Consider the following 18835-nt stretch of genomic DNA (forward strand, 5'->3'; position numbering starts at 1 on the left):
AGATTTTAAGGGTTTATTAGAAAAGATGTTTAAATAAACTTGAGGTAAGCAAAGAAACCTAAGTTTTTAACTCGAAAACAACGTTTTCTGTACAAAAACTTACTTAAATTAAAAAAGAATGCAAATGCAACAAAAAAACAGGTTTTTACATATTTCTTTAGTAATCTTCTGTTTTATTTTTGTAAATTCTGTGGGTTCATTAAAAAAAAATGTTAAAATATACGTAAGGTGAGCAAAGGAACATAAGCTTTTTACGAAAAAACACCTTTGATATGTTTAGATATCATTACTCTTTTTATACTTACATATCATAGTTGTTGTTTTTTTAGATCCTATGATGCTTTTTTAGCATACAGTAGAACAAATGAAGAGCTCAAAATGGAGACAAAAACTGACCCTCTTTTTTTAAAGGAATGGCCCCTTTACAAGGCAAAATAGGCACATCTACAATAAATATTTTTGCAGTTTATTAATCTACTTATCTATTTAGTGAAATGTTTTTAATAGCACATTTAAAGTGTATGCAAAAAAAACTTTTAAAATAACATTTTTAAGATTTCTAAGCTAGAAAAAAAAAAAACTGCTTAATTATGAAGATCCTTTGATCTGGATGATTTAGGATTTTGAAAAACTACCTATATCATAAAATTTTTGAAAAATGATAACTTTTTATGCTTTGTTTTGTTATTTTGTATATATTGTAATTGTAAATAATATTAAAAAGTTAAGATATAGTTGGTGTGGAACAGATTTACCATGACCTGTATTGTACAAGTCCTGACAGCTAATATTTGCTAATAATATATAGGCAAGATTGAAAGGGGAGATTTTGAATCCCTCAAAAATGCTAGGATATGTATATAAGGAAAAGTATAGAAAAGGTCAGCGTGGAATAGACTTACAGAGACCTGTATTTTTATGGGTTTGATCAGTTAGTAATAAATAAAAGGCATTAATATTTTTTATTAAGTAAATTAAAAATACTTTTGGTACTATCTTTGCTGGTAAAGTGCACAGAAAATAGTAACAACAAAAAAATCAAACTTACAATGAATGGTATCATTTTTATTATATTTGCATAAGACATAAAAGAGGATAAATAAATTTACAAAAATTTTTGAAATTTTTTCAAAATTTATTTACAATGCAAAAGTTTAATTTACAAAATCAAAATTTATAAATACAAAAATTAATTATTTTTTATTAATTTACAAATACAAATTTTATGAGATAATGAAACTCGCAACTTAAATTTACTTGCTGCCTTCATGCAGAAACATGCAATAAATTTTCCATATCATATATAGTGTTTTTATACAAAATTTACGAGATATTTAAATTCGCCGCCTAAATTTAATTGCTGCCTTTGTGCAGTAACTTTTATATATAGTGATGTTTATATACAAAACATTTATATATACGTTTTGTCAAAACGTATATAAACGTATAAATAAGTGTTTTTATACAAAACATTTATATATACGTTTTGTCAAAACGTATATAAACGTATAAACAAGTGTTTTTATACAAAACATTTATATATATATATACGTTTATATACATTTTGACACATTATATGTACATATAAATGTACATATACATATATATATAAATATATGTTTATATATACGCTTATATACATAACATTTATATATAGTAACGTTAATATATAATGTTTTTATACAAAATTTACGAGATATTTAAATTCGCCGCTTAAATTTGCTACCTTCATGCAGTAATGTGCAGTAAACTTTCCATACCATATATAGTGTTTTTATAGACAATTGTCAATTAAAAAGTTGCTTTAGCTCTTTAAAAAATTACAAGAGGATTGTGTAAACTGTCAAAAAAGTTTTGTCATAAAAATTTAATACTAGTAAGCATTTTTTTTTTTTTTTCATTTATAATATAAAAATGAAAATAAATATAATAGAAGACAATATATGTAAATAATCATTTAAACTTTTTAAAACTGTATTTAAAGTTGTACACAATTAAAGTGTACACAATCAAAATAGCTTAAAGTATCAAATTCATTCAAAGTTTAACTGCAAACATCTATCTATTGTTCTTGTTTTCTCTAACTACATCATCAATGATGATATAAATATGAAAAAATTAAAATATAAAAAAAAACGTTATATAAATAAAAGAAAACTTAGGAAGCTTTTTCAGAATGAAACAAGTTGAATAATTATAATTTAATATTAATAAAAAATAAAAATATCTTTTTTTTATCCCTCCTAAGAATATCTATCAAAAAAAAAAATTTCAAAGATATTAATGTATTTAAAAAATGTCAAATTTTTCTACCTATGTGAAACTATAATTTGCTCATATAAGTTAAGGTAAGTAACTGTGGACGCAAGTCATGGCTTGGCTTGAATCTCGGAATGCAATTTAAGTTTCAGTAATGGAATATAATCTTAACTAACTACATGAACATTTGGAATATCATCAGAATCCATGGCTTTATCATCAACAGGATTATAATCATAACCATGTTCATCAATATCAATATCAACAGAAATCTACAAGGATATTTATATTTATAATGAAAGTGTCTTAAAAAAATGTTAGAAATAGTTTTTTTCTTTTTTTTTTTTTTGCACCTTCAAATATGACAACAGTATTTCAAACAAGGACAAATAAGAGATTTATAGAGGTGGAGAATCGAATCAAGAGTAAGAAAATCACCAGAGGCAACCTTAGCAGATTAACTTTGCAGTGGATTGTATATATGGTATCCATCAGAGGTCAGTAGTAATGTGGTCATAAGCAAGAGTGATTTGAATGTATAACAATGGAATAATGTGTCATACGATCCAAGAAATCAATTAAAGGAAAACTCTTACAAAACATTTTTGCTTTATCTTTAAGTGAGGTAACATAATCAGACCCATGTATAAGAAATGAAATGTTTGACTTGCCTTTATTAACAACATTATTAAAGACTTTCCAAAAGTCTCTAAAATTTCTGAGATAAAATATGAGGTTTAGTAATTTAGAGTATAATTACCTTAGCATTATAATGGACCATCTTAATTGATCCTAGCAACCTTACATAATGGACCTGAGCAACCTTATATAATGGACCTTAGCATCAGAATTTTTGCATCTTGTAATAAAAAAAAAGATATTTGTTCAAGTTCTTGTATAAAAGATGAAAAAAATTATGTTAACAGCTGCAATAAAAAAGGAAAAAACCATGGTGTAGAGTGAGACATGAAACCAACAAGAAGGAATAAAAGCTTCCATGCCTGCTTAAATCTAGATGATTCTATGGTGCAATTTTCAGCAGTGAAAAAACAAAAAAGACATTAGCCCAAGAATCATCATGAAAAAGGAATCTACAAAAAGGATCCGAGTCACTCATTGAAGTAATATTAAGAAGTGCGATGATAACATGAATTTAATGCAGAAGTAGTACAAAATAAAAGTTTGTTTTGTTTAATATTGTTAGATATTTTTATTTTTAGGTTTTTTTATTTGTTGTTCTCTATTAAAATAATAGAGAAATTACCTTAACAGTAGATATTGTAGACACCCTCGATTTCAATTTAACTAATCAACACTCACAAATTCAATTTAATTAATCGCTTCAAATTTGACGTGTACAAATTTGACACAAACTTTATTAGTACTTTGCATAACTCTAACAACATTGCTCTAAAAACTAAGTAGATATTTGAAGACGTTATGATATTTTTTCATAAGAAAAATTATAAACCTATAAATGGTTTTTAACGATCATAATATTGAAAAAATAAATTCAATAATATATGGTAATATATAATAAGTATCAAATTCATGTTTCGCATTGACATAATTTATGAAGTATTCATTATAAAATGACTCATTATAAAATTTAGAAAGAACATTAGGTAATTGGAGTATGTAGTTTTTAGTTGTAAAAAAAATAGTTTGATTTAAGTAATTATTTAACAATAACTGCAATACATAATTTAGTTAAAGATATACCAATCATTAAAGTGAATTTGATTAAAAACTCCAAACACAAGCCTTAAAGAACAAGGCCGCTGCGCATGACACAAATGATAATTGAGACATCAATTAAGGATATCTGAAGTTGCTTTAAAAAGGTTTATAATTTTTTTTACTCAAATATTATTTTATATAGCATATTTTAAATTAATACTTAAAATGTTCCTATTGAATTTATTTTGGCATTTTTGAAACAAATAAAAACACTAAAAACATTTTCAGTATAACAAAATTTTTCAATTCTTAATAAATATTAAAATATTACCTCTGTATCAGGTTTCAATGAAGCTTTATTTATATTTTTCTTGATTCCATCATAAAACGTTATTTCAACAATAGCTAAAAAATATTTCAACAATAGCTAAAAAATATTTCAATAATAGCTAAAAAATATTTCAATAATAGCTAAAAAAATATTTCAACAATAGCTGAAAAAATATTTCAACAATAGCTGAAAAAATATTTCAACAATAGCTGAAAAAATATTTCAACAATAGCTAAAAAAACGTTTCAACAATAGCTAAAAAAATATTTCAACAATAGCTAAAAAATATTTCAATAATAGCTGAAAAAATATTTCAACAATAAAAAAATTTTATTTTAAGGAGACATACATGTCTGCATATTGATAAAACCTAAAAAAATTTTATTTTAAAAACAAAATTTACTTACAATAAATTTTATTTAAAACAAAATAAATGATTTTTTAAGTAAAACAAAATAGTGTAAAAGCTTGGATAAGAATCTATTAATTTAAGTTAAGTATTTGCTTATTAAGTATTTAATTTACTTTAAAAACTCAACAACAAAGTTACTTATTAGATATAAAAAATTAAATTTTATTCATGTTTAACACACAAAAAAAAACACTGCTTCTTGCAAAATACATGTAATAAAATTGTCAACTTCAATAACTCATAATAACACTTTTTGATGTTTTTATTACAATTACTACATATACATCATTGAAAAGTGAAAAACGGAATCAAAACAGTTTTCTGTTTCTTTCTCTCCTTTCAATTTTAGCATGTGTGTGTGTTATTTCAATTTTAGTGTATGTGTGTTATTTCAATTTTAGTGCGTGTGTTATTTCAATTTTAGTATATGTGTGTTATTTCAATTTTTGTGTGTGTTATTTTAATTTTAGTGTGTGCTTGTGTTATTTTTATCAGTTTTAATATTTTTTCTTTTATTTACTGGTTTTTCTGAAGTTTTAGTTAATATAGAACTTTACTATGTTCCCTCCTTTTTCTAGAAAATTTTTTTAAGATGGTGCTTTAGGGTATGGATGAATATAACTATTTTTATTGACGATTCTGAAGAACCTGCTTGGTTTTTTTTTTCATATAAATGTTGATTATCTGGTTGTTGAATTTCTGATTGTTTAACTGGAAGAGGTCTGTTACTAACACTAGATAATATAAATAACTTTCTCAGAATATTTTTCTATTGAGTGGTAGATCCCATATTTTAGAAACTTACTGCAAACATTTTTTATTTTCAACGACATATTATATGCTATGCATATTATAGCTGAGGCAAACTTTAAATGTTCATAATCCTTTCTGGATTAGAAGCCAACCATTCATTCTGAGCCAATCTAAAATAAATTTTAGGAGACCCAAACACTGAAACATCTAATGGCTGCAATATATGACAGCAGTGTGGCAGAAATGTTAATAAAATCATAGAATTCTCTTTTAAAAATCTTACAATTTTAAATAAAATGTTGCTTTCATGGTTTTCCATTAATAACAGCACTAGATAATCAACAGATGGTTTTGCATGGGATACAAAATGCTTTACTGCAACTAAAAAGTTGTTGTCACCCAACCACTTTGTTAGACAACCCTAAACTTCCTGTAGGTGCTCTACCTTTTTTAAAATCCTAGTAGTTTACTCTCAGAACACAACAAATACAAGTTACTATAAATACAAGTGAAACTCTATAACTCATAGCATTTAAAAAAGCTAACATTGTCAACAACAACTCTATTTTTGCTGAAACAACTTAACAAACTCGCTTAGCTCCACAAGTTGTTAGCTGTTTGTTAGCTGCATCTTGAATGGACAGACCCTTAAGAACGTTTTTGACTGCATCTTCAACATCTAAAGAATTTTTTCCAATTAATTTTGTGTTTGGTTTTATCTAAAAAAATTTAAAAACTCATAAAAATCAAATATATGCAAATTTTGAACAAAATGTTATAAAAAAGTAAAAAAGTGTTACACCGTTTGAATTTTATGTACAAAATGGCGATTTCACCTATGTGTTAAACCATTTACATTATGCAAAAACTTTTTTCAATTAGATTATTTAAACAGTCTTTTAAAATAGTTAATGCAGAAAACATTAGGCAGTAATTAATTGATCTAAAAACCATTTTAACCACAATTGTGAAATAATTTTTTTTATAAGATTAAAAAAAAAAACAAATAATTAAATTTTTTTTCCACTTTTTGTTTTAAAAAAATTTTAATTAAAATTTATTTTATTATATTTAAATTAAATTTATTATTAAATATTAACAAAGTCGAATATATTTTATTAATTTAATTAAAATTTTTTTAAAAATTTAAAATCTATTTTTTTATGTATCTTATTTCCATTTTTTTTAAATAAAAAAAATAGTAAAAAAAAATTGTAAAAATTATTATTAAAATTTTCAAACATGTTAAAGAAAATTTTTTTTATCAAATTTAATTGTAGTTACTTTTTTATGTTCGTATTCAACTATTTTTTTGATTTATAATTTTAATTTTGTTACTAAATTTTAATTTATTATTTATAGTTTCAATTCAATAAATTTTTTCATCCCCTTACAAAAGTGCTAATATATAAAAGTGCTTAATCCACTCATAACTGCTTATAAACGGGTTGCCAAATAAACCATAATCAAGTCTGTAGGCAAACTTACTTTAGAGAATTTTTTTTAGTAAACTTTATGTAACAAACTTATGAAAAGATGATTTTTTTTAGTTTTGAAATTGCTTTTTAACAAAAGTTTTTTCATTTATTATTAAGTTTTTAGATTTATCTTAGAATGAACATCGATTAGAAATGTGTTATGAGTATTAGGCGAAGAAATTGTTAAAGCCAAAATGTTAAAAAGGAAATATAAACGAAAAAAAAATTTTTGTTAAAAAAAATTGTTAATAGTTTTTATTTTTTTTTTTTTTTTTTTGATTGCCCCCTCATTAAAAAAAAAAAATAAATTGTGAGAAAGTAAACATAAGTCAATAATGTTGTGTTGTAATAATGTTGTGTTGTAAATGTTTTAAGAAATAAATAGTAAAACGAAATTGTTTTTAAAACTACCGTTTGCTCTTTAAAGCACAATATTATCTAATGCCATTATGCTTAGACCATAATAGGAATGATTCGGTCTGTTGAATGGTTGTGTCTAACACTTCTTGTTAGGAGTTTGATTACCTAACTGTAGTTGCTTCTATGCAAATTTGGTTTTGTCCTATTCAATAATTGTCCCAATCATTAAAGTTCTCCCAAAGTTGATTTAACCTTAAACCATAGTTTACTTAACTTTAACTCATAGTTGACTTAACCTTGACCGTAGTTGACTTAACCTTAACCAGTAGTTTACTTAACTTTAATCCTAAGTTGACATATTTGATAAAACTTATACAATGTAAATAATGAAAAAGAAGTTATTTTTATTTTTCATTTTATTTTTTCTAGTGACTGGAGATTAAGCATGATTCAAAAATTAAAATGTGCAGATAATTATTAATATTATGTATATCCAATTAGACAATAGTAAAAAATCTCTATCCTTTACTGCACATGTCAAAAATAAAAAAATTTTAAGATAACATGCATTAACTAAGGGTTTTGGAATGTATCTACATATAAAGGTTCAATTTTAAAACATTTCTTTGAGTTACGTAAAAACTATGAATAAATAAATAGATAATTTTATAATTATATTAGGCAATTACCAATGATTATTAACTCATTAAACTTTATAAAGTGTTTGTAAGTTTACAAAACCTTACATTCAGATACAAACTTTGAAATTGTGGCAGGATACATTTTTGCGGCTGGTCCCCATTTAGCAACAACTCTGTCACCTAGCCTCCATTTCTAAACAAATTGATATCTTTAAGAAAAAAATAATTCTGGGGGTGTGTATACAAAAAAAAAGTACTGCATATATATATATATATATATATATATATATATATATATATATATATATATATATATATATATATATATATATATTGAATAATATTTTTATAAAAAAAGAAAACAAACCTTTTCTTTAGTTTTATTACATTTGAGTATTTTTATTTGATCACTATTAAAAGGAAGCCAAATATCAAATCGGGAACTCCATCTTTCAAAATGAACAAGTATCATCTTCTCATCAGATTTTATTTTAACAACTCGTGCAGGATACCTATAAATGAATTGAAACAATATCAGAATTCAAGCTTTTAGCAGATATTCAAGATTTCTTACATTCGGAAGACGAAAACTCAAAGGAATATGAACAATGCATTATGGAGGATATTTAACAAGTGCCTAATGAAAATCAAAGCACTGAAATTGAATCTACTGATGACGAATCTGAAACGCCAAGTCTTGGAGAAGATCAGAATCAACATTCCAATAACGCTAGATATAATTTTCAAGAATATGATGCGGAACAAAAATAGTTTAAACTTTTTTCAGTTCATTTCAGGTTCATTAGCAATTCACTTAAAATGACAGTTTATGGAAAAACCCTTTTGACGACCATGCAAGAATATATATATATATATATATATATATATATATATATATATATATATATATATACTCCTAACTAACCAGTTAGGAGTATATATATATATATATATATATATATATATATATATATATATATATATATATTTATATATTACAACCGTAAGAAAGTTTTTCTGTATTTTGTTGACAAAAAGTAAAAATTAAAATGCAAGACCGGAATTTTTTTATTTTATTACTTGAAAGACTGCCTGCCCCAACCAAACCCTCAGTTAATGTAGCAGCACTCCCTTGCGAGTCAGACTTTAAGATAGTCGACGTAGCAGCACTCCCTTGTGAGTTAGGCTATTTGTCAGTTGATGTAGCAGCACTCCGTTACGAGTCAGGCTATAAGATAGTCGATGTAGCAACACTCCGTGCATGATTTACAGTAAAAATAAATAAAAATAAAAACATTTTATTAAAAAATATAAAAATAAAAACATTTTATTAAAAAAATAAAAATAAAAACATTGTTTACATTATTAAAAACATTCTGAATGTTTTTAAAAACATTCTGGTCAATTAAATTTGCGTTTTTGCGGTATTTTTAAAAAATGATTAATTTGTAATTAAATTAAATTCTGACAACACGCAAATGTTGGACGAAAGTTAAAAGTTATTAAAAGTGACGTATTTGTTGGCATAAGAATCATTTTTTTCCTTCCGTACTCCCAAATGCAACAATCTATAGTTATATATGTATATATATATATATATATGTATATATATATATATATATATATATATATATATATATATATATATATATATATATATATATATATATATATATATATATATATATATATATATATATATATATATATATATATAATACAGACTTGGTCAGGAATAGCATACAATTGCTATTCCTGACCATGTTTATAATAATTTGTTGCAGTAACATGACTGCAGCTTGTCAGTTGTTTTGAGTACATTCAAATTTATGTATGTTTCCATGTATATACGAATGATAACAAATTTAAAATACAAGATAAAAGAATTAGCTTTGTAAACTTTAATCTTTTCTAATCAAACGTTTTTATATTAGGGAAGGACTTTTAAAACAAAGCAACAATTTAATTTTATTGATTGATTTTTTTTTTAACATCTTTAATTTCAACAGGGGTGCAAACAACCACTATTAGAGTGGTTACTGTAAGAGAAAAGATGAGGTTTATAAAGCAAGATAACGAAATAAGATAACCAGACAACTTGAAAGATTGCAACATATATATAAATCAGGAAAACAGGATAAAGGGAGCGAATTCTGAAGAACTGATGTTTAAGGATGTTACCTAACACACCATAAGAAGAGAGCTTATGAAGAAGACCAGCATGCCAAACTTTATCTAAGGCTTTGGAAATGTCAAGAGTGATAGCCTTAACCTTTCACATCTATCCACATGCTTGATAAAACCTATCAGTTATTAGCGTTAACAAATCAATAGTAAAAAGAGAAGATAGAAATCTATATTGATGATCAGAAAGTAAGTTATTAGATTCAAGATGAGAGATTAGGTTTTGTTAATTAAAGATTCAAAAAAAGCAGACATATGTTTTCTAGATAAATGTGTTGACAATAGATACAGAAGTAATGGTTATGATTAGAAATTGCAGCAGCACAATAAGAGGAAAACCATGGAGAAGTGTGAGGCTTGACTTAGAATTATCAAGAGGGAATAAAAGATTCCATGCCATCCTGAATCCAAGAAGTTACATAAGAAGCACATTTGTTAGCAGGAAGACAAAAGATTTCTACCCAAGGGTCATTAGAAAGAAAGTCTCAGGAAGAATCCCAGCCAGTCTTAAATTAGTTGTAAAAGATACAATGATAGGGGGACTCTAATGATGAAGAAGAATGAGATAATAGTTTTAGAGAGATCAAACTGTGATCTGAAGCCCCTAATGGTGAATATGGAAAAACTGAGCACTGACTAGGATCAGCAACAAGACACAAGTTAAGTAGAGAAAACAGATGATTCAGATTGTCTGGAAAGCGAGTTGGAAAGTTGACTACTTGCGTTAGAGATTGGGAAAGGCAATTGTTGTGGACCTTAACACTTGCAGAGTCACTGACACTAGAATCAAGCCATTTAGTGTGATGATAATTAAAGTCACCAACAACAACGATATTTGTTGAAAGGTAAAGAAAAAGGACTTGGTCAATTAGATTACAAATAAAATCAAAAAGAGTGCAGTCTGGAGATGAAAGAGAGCGATATAAAACAAAGAGAAACGCAATAAAGTGAAACGGTACTAAATGAAACCACATAAAAGAATAGTCTGTGAATTCAAACCTAGTTTCTCAACAAATGGGTAAAATCTTTTTTTAAATTGGTTAAAAGAACTTGACTCAAAGCACAGATAGTTTTCAGTACACTATCTAACAGTCAAAGCAATTGCCTCATTAATAGTAAAAAACCCTAAGTTTAACAAAAGGCTCCAAATACGGCCTGGACAATGCACACCAAAAGTACGAACAGAGCCACTATCTGTGTGCAACATGGCAGTGTTAGTACTCTGATATTTTACAGCTGTTGGTGGAAACAGCCTCTCTGAGGCTGATTCCACCTCTGCTATATTACACGGTATTTCACACCAAGGATTTTAAGGAAATATTTTTTTTTTACTAACTCTACTATAACTTTGTGTTGCAATTATGTAATGATTAAATTCACATTTATAATAATATAATTCTGCTCTACTAAAGACAAAACCATTGTTGCAGTATAAAATAACTTATATCATAAAGTCAACAAGTTGTATAGTTAAAATACAATTTGTATAGTTAAAATATAATCACAAGCACTACAAAAAAAATTAGTGACTGTTGTGCAAAAAAAAAAACTAACAATTACATTTTGTAAGCAAAAAAGGTGTAAGATTTTTTCATCTTGTATGTTCATGTTTGAGTAATTTATTTTAGACAACTTGGTAATGCCCATAAGCAATTTATGTTATATTAAGTGTTAATTTAATTTTTAAATTTTTTAAAAAACAAAAATTAAATTAATGCTTGTTATGTATGTCAAATTTATATTATTTAGGTAAAATGGCTAAGTTAATAAAAATTTTAATTAAAACTAAGTTTCAAAAACAAAGAAAGCAAAACTAACAAAATAAGAAATTAGAATAAATTTAAATGGAGAAAAATAAAAAAATTATAATAATTTAAATAATTTGTGTACTGTTTTTATTTTTGTTTCTTTAGGTTGGTTGTTAATTTCAGCAACAAAATTGGATAAGGCAAACCAAAAAGAAAACAGTTTTAATTTGACATTACAAAGAATGATTTTCCTACATTTCAAGTGTTTTTTTAAAAGAGGAAAGCAAAAATATAAATTGATATCTGTTTGTAAAATATATATTTGTATAATTTTAATGTAACAAGTATAAATTGTCCCTATACGCATATTTAATTTAGTACCGCTGTACCACAGTACCGCTGGTCATATATTTGCTTTGCAACCATTTTTCTTTGTTGCATATAAAAATATTTCTGTAGTATATTTTTGAATGATACACATCTCTTCACATTCAGATTAAAAATATAGTAGGCTATACTTGAATACATATAGATAACAATGCTTAAATAGGTTACTTTTAGGTATTACAATTAGCGAAGGCCGACTTTTTTTACAAAGAAGTATAATTTCAATGAGGATTTTGTTTGTTTGATTTAAACTATTATAGTTAAACTCGTAAAATGCCTAATAAATGCTGTGTTTATGGTTGCTCCTCAAATTACAAATCAAAAATAAAAGATAATGTTTATGTCATAATGTATAGATTTCCCTTTAAATCTGAGGATCGCGAGTTATGAATTAAAAAACTTCCGAATGCAAACTTTGTGTTTACAGATTATAAGCAAATTTGTGCTCAGCACTGGCCTAAAGATGCAGAATTTAAAAAAATCAAAGGTGGTAGTTTTGTTCCAGTGCATCCTCCATCAGTCTTTAAAGGTATACCAGTGTCTTGTATTCCAATAGTATCTAGAAAACGAGATATCACTGGGTTAATGTGCTCTGAACGAAATAGTTTACCTGATGAGTTCAAAAACTTCAAAAAATGGACGCTATTCAATTTAATTCAATTGTAAAAAATTTGAAGTCAATTTAGTTAAATTAGAAAGAAAATAACTTTTTATTTAATATCTTATGAGCATTGTGGACCAGTACCTAAGTTTTTAATATATATAACTTCAGAAGATTCTGGAGATATTTATTTTACTGGATATAGCCAACTTTTACAAATTAAACATTTTAATTTGTAAAAGTTTGCTGCATTTTAGCAAACATTATTTTTTTAAATTATTGTAAAAAACACTGAAGATTTTAGAAAGGAATGTTTAATAAAACAAGCAAAACTTTCAACTTCAAAATAAAATACCTTGAGTCAAAAAAACTCAAAAAAGTCAAAATAATTTTAATAAAATAAAGTTAATATATTTATTTGTTTTTATCAAAAAATTTATTATTGGTATTAGATTTAGTCATTTTTAGCTAAACTCTTTAAATTTTTATTGTAGTTAACTTATTTATAAACATAAAAAAAATGCCTACAATATTTGCTTCCGAAATTTAATCAAAATGTTTTGTCCTAATAAAGCTCTTTATTTGTGTCTGAAGTTTGTTTACAAAAGCAAGGATAAAAAATAATTTTAACCGCAAAAAAGTCAGCCTTTGCTAATTTTACAGAAAATGAGCTGTCAGGACCTGTTTAAGAAGCCCTTGATATATAAATATAGATATATATATATATATATATATATATATATATATATATACATATATATATATATATATATATATATATATATATATATATATATATATATATATATATATATATATATATATATATATATATATATATATATACAAATCCTATCTGGTTGTCAGAAAGTTTTTCTGTATTTTGTTGACACAAAATAAAAAATAAAATGCAAGACCGGAATGGTCTTGCATTTTAACTTTTGATTCCCTTGCGAGTCAGGCTAAAAGATAGTTGATGTAGCAACGCTCCTTTGTAGCAGCAGACTATAAGATAGACGATGTAGCAACACTCTGGGCATGTTTTACAGTAAAAAAATTAAAACATTTTATTAAGAAAAATAAAAATAAAAACATTGTTTATATTATTAAAAACATTCAGAATGTTTTAAAAACATTTGGAATGTTTTTAAAAACATTCTGGTCAATTAAATTTGCGTTTTTGCGGGTTTTTTAAAAAATGATTAAATTCCAATTAAATTAATGGTTTTAACTTTATGAAAAAAATGGAAATGTTGGATAAAAGTCAAAAGTATTTAAAAGTGATATATTTGTTGTTAAAAAAATCATTTTTTACCTTCTGTACTTTCAAATGCAACAATTTATATATATACATGTATATATATATATAAATATATATATATATATATATATATATATATATATATATATATATATATATATATATATATATATATATATATATATATATATATATATATATATATCAGGCCTTGTTACGAGATTTCGCTGCGTAGCGAAAACGCGTAACACATTTTTAAGTAACTCAACTCAGCAAATATATTTTGCATCATTACAAGTTATATTGCGTCACTAGCGTCTTTTCAAGTACCGCATTGTAATTAAAGTTATTTTATTAACGCGTTAAAATCATACAAACAGTTTATTTTTTTCTTACTATAACAAAAGTTACAAATAAAATCTAAGTTCTTATTTAAAAAATCATTTTTATTATTTTTTTCAAATATGAACTAAATTTTATTTTGAAAAAAAATATTTTTTTCATGAAACGTAAAATAATCTTTGTTTATTTTCTAATGATTTTACAGTTGAATCGATGTATACAAAAACGTTCTAAGTCATAAAAACTATTTTTTCGGGGAACAAGAAAAACTTATTAAATCCAAATTATTACTTTAATAAATTCAAAAAAAAAATCTGGATGCTTTTTGACATCTTTAAATATTAGATTTGTTAAAATATATATCAAAATTTGTGATATATATATATATGTGTTATACATAGTTAAAGTTGTCTGACTTAAAAATAGTTTTTATGACTTAGAACGTTTTTGTATACATCGATTCAGTTGGTTTTTGGTTATTTTATTAACTGTTGATAATTTTTTTTTTATTTAATTTGTGAACTCTTTTTAATAATGTTTTTAAACAATAGAGTTTTTTATTATTATTATTTATCGGCTACCGATAACATATTCGCGATCATAATTTATTTTCATAAATTAAACGGACGTCTTTAAAACTTTACGTTATTGAAATAACAATAAACAAAATACCTTATTAATAACATATCAAAATAAATCGTGCATTTTTTAAACTATTATGACTAAAAATAATTTTTATATTTAAAAGGAATTTATATATTTAATTCCTTAATATAAAACTTAAAACACTTTTTTTTTTTTTTCAACTAATTTTTAACAACAACAAAAAAAATTAAGAAACAAACTGTTTCTTTAGCAAAAAATCTATTAGTTTACAATTGCGGTTAAATGCTTTTACTTTATTTCTTCTGAATAAACGTTACGTTACGTCACGTTAACGACAATCAAAAGATAATTTAAATATTCTAAAAGATATAAGTTTTTGCGTAGCGCTAAACTGCTGTACGCGTAGGCAAATCGCCTTTTCGCAAGCAAAATGCGAGCTGCGTAACGCTTCTTAACATATATTCTTATATATATATATAAATATATATATTTATATATATATATATATATATATATATAAACATATATAAGCATTGGGTAAAAAAAAGAAAAAATTGAAATACATAACCGAAAGTTTAATTTGGTAGAGAAAGTTTGTCTACCTAGGGCCACCCCACTTTATTTGAAAACTATAAAGTTCTGAGTAATGCTTTTCAATGAGGTGATTATAAAAAATTTTTAATCTTATTTTGATTATCAGAAAGTGTTGCTACAGCAATTTATAATAGGAAAAAGCTTTTTGATGGTCTAGTTTTTGCCACAGGTTTTTTAAATTTTTTTTCACCTTGAGGAAATGCCTTTTTTATAAGTTCTTATATATCATATTAATTGTTACTAAAATATATATGTGGTGTTCTATAAGTTTCCTCTCAATTGGAGTTTGTTAATAGATGACATTCTTTGAGGCCTTAATTTTCCAAGTGCCATATAGTTTGATTGTACCTAGGGCCACATGTGCGTAAAGAATTCGCTTAAAAACAAGGTAGATTGTTAAATTTTGATTGGTGCAGAACTATTTTCACAGTTTTTATTATTTTCACAGTTGTTTTGGGACTAGCATTTTAGGCATAGACTTATATGTCAATTTCGCTCAGAACTATTAGTCAATATGGTTATCTGTTTTAGTACGACACAAGATAAATTTGTTGAAAACAATCTAAGATTAAATACATTTATCAATTTTTAAATCAAATTCAAATGTCTATCTTTGTTGTCAATTTATATGGAGTTAAACCTATATTATATACATTAAACATAACTTACAGATAGTACAATAGTTATATAAATGCGTCTACAAAAGCATGAAAATTTTAGTGAAAATTAATGCATTTGCAATTACATTAAAAGAAACCATGCTAAAACATTGCTTTCTTCAAAAAGCGAGCTTTTTTTTAACTTTTTTTATTATCGTTAAAGTGAAGTAATGTTTGTTTGTTTTCTAAAAACACTTTTAAAAGTTTCAAAAAGATTTTTTTATGTTTCGCTGAAATATATATAATTTAATAGAATATATAGAACTATTATGTTTATTATAGTTTTCATATCAAAATATCAAAACAACTTTTAGGATAATTAAAAAAGGTAAATAAATAAGGTAAAATAAAATAAAAAAAGGTAAAATAAAAAAAAGGTATAAAAAAAGAAATGTCAAAACAACTTTTATTTTATTTTCAGTTCCCTTTTATTTTAATTTCTTCAAATTAATACAATTTTTTATAAGTAAATAAATTTAACAAACTAAAAAATTCACTATTTTGTATTAATGGATAACAGTTTACAGTCATAAGGTTATTGCATATTAGTTATCATTATTTTGCACGCCTTTGCAAATGCGAAAAAAATTGTTTTCAAACAATAAAAAATTGATATAATTTAATAAGCATTAGATTTCATCTATCTAATAATTTATTAACTAAAATATAAGTTATTTGAAAATAAAACTCCTTTATAATTTTATAAAATATTCTTTGAATGAAAAAATTCTTTGAAATTAAAACTGCCTTATTTGACATATACCTCTTGAATAAGACGTTTATTAACAAAAAATGATTTGTTACACCCTATAATTGCATAACAATTAATAATAGTTATTATTAAAATTGTTCACCAATAATTATGTTATTGTTCACCAATAACATAGTAGACCAAGGGAGGAAGGGGGAGGGGTAGAACTAAACTCACAGAACCGAATGTTAAAAATAAATATGAATGTGAACTGATGTGTATTATTCAAAAACATACAACAAAAAGATTTTTTATATACAAAAAAGATAAATGGTTACAGAGCAAATATATAATATATATACTAGCGGTATTTAAAAGATAAAGAATTTTAAAAAAAGGCAGTGGTGGGATTTGTATGACTAAGCTAAACGCGTGTATCCTTATTATCAAAGAAACATAATTATATAATAAAAGTTATACATGAAGTATATGCATGCATTACTTAGACATTTTTATATAGGGACAATATATACTTGTTAAACATTAAAATCATACAAATATATTTTACAAACAGATAGCAATTTTTATTTAAGCTTCTTAAAAAATAATAAATAATAAATAAAATATCGCAAAATCATCCTTTTTAATGTTGACTTAAACTTTTATTTTTCGCTTTGCCTTATCTAATATTGTTGCTGAAAAAAACAACTACTCTAAAGAAAAATAAACACAGTATACAAATCATTTAAATTATTAATTTTTTTTAATTTAAATTTGTTTTTATTTCCTATTTTGTTAGTTTTGCTTTTTTTTTTTTGAAACTTAGAGTACAAAACAAAAAACTGCATGCGTTTCTAACTGAAAACAAAGATTTCATTCAACTAAATCTAACCCTAGCTCTACTAAAAATAAGGTTGACAATATTCTTAAATTTAATCTTACCATTCTCCAGAAAAATCCTTCGCTTCAAGTTTTGTACCAACTATGATCTTTTGATCTCCTTGCATAAAAAAACTGTTTTCACTTTTTGTGCTTTTCTGATTTTTTTTACTCATTTTTAATATAAATACACTATAAATCTAGAAAAAAAAAAAAAATATATATATATATATATATATATATATATATATATATATATATATATATATATATATTATTGTTATTTAGAAACCTCAAACTTCATTTTCAAAATTGAGTGGCCACTCAAATTTGAAAATGAAATTCCATGATATTTCTATGACTTTTCCATGATTTTTCCATAACTTTTTCTCAAATTTCCGTTAAAAATTATTAAGGTAAAACATTCAATGCTAGCCATGCACTTAGCAATTGTCACTAAATCACTTAAAAATATGCAGACCAAAAACTAAGTGCACTAAGTGTTTTAAACTTATCTTTAAATAAGAATTTCTATTGTGCAGATTAAAATAAAAATTACTCTTTTTAATATTTTGAAAGAAAATATATATATTTTTTCCAAAAACATGTTCAAACTTTACAAAAATAAATTAATAAACATAGAATATGCTAACATAACTTTAATTTAAACATTTCAGGTTTCTAAATAACAAATAATTTTTTTGTGAGCAAGAATTACTGCAGTCAATCTTTTGTTTTAATGGTTAAAGTGATGCAGTTAAAATTTTTTTACAAAAATATATACTAAAAAGTCAAACTACTTTACAGGAAAAAAAAAACTTTCTTTCAAGATATGAAAACTGTTCAATAAAAGTTTGCTTTTCTTTTACTTTTTACTTAATAGCTAACAAATCCCTGGAATGTGATTTAATCAAGAAATTCATGGAATCAGACTTTTCTGCTTGAATGCTAAAACATTTAATATCTTCA

The 18835-nt window shown here is 24.5% G+C and overlaps 1 protein-coding gene across 2 annotated transcripts in view; it reads right to left on the minus strand.

Annotated features, from left to right (window-relative positions):
- The window catches only part of LOC101240546 (uncharacterized), a 121682-nt gene extending 103604 nt beyond the window's left edge, over positions 1 to 18078 (minus strand). For both annotated transcript variants that reach the window (XM_065796003.1, XM_065796002.1), the window contains exons 1-4: positions 17930 to 18078; positions 8282 to 8426; positions 8020 to 8107; positions 4271 to 4344 (exon numbers count right to left, since the gene is read on the minus strand). In XM_065796003.1, the coding sequence (XP_065652075.1) occupies positions 4271 to 4344; positions 8020 to 8107; positions 8282 to 8426; positions 17930 to 18042 (420 nt within the window). In that variant the 5' untranslated portion in view covers positions 18043 to 18078. The remainder of the gene's footprint in view (positions 1 to 4270; positions 4345 to 8019; positions 8108 to 8281; positions 8427 to 17929) is intronic.
- Positions 18079 to 18835: the final 757 nt, after the last annotated feature.

This window comes from Hydra vulgaris, chromosome 04 (genome assembly GCF_038396675.1).
Source record: "Hydra vulgaris chromosome 04, alternate assembly HydraT2T_AEP".
NCBI lineage: Eukaryota > Metazoa > Cnidaria > Hydrozoa > Anthoathecata > Hydridae > Hydra > Hydra vulgaris.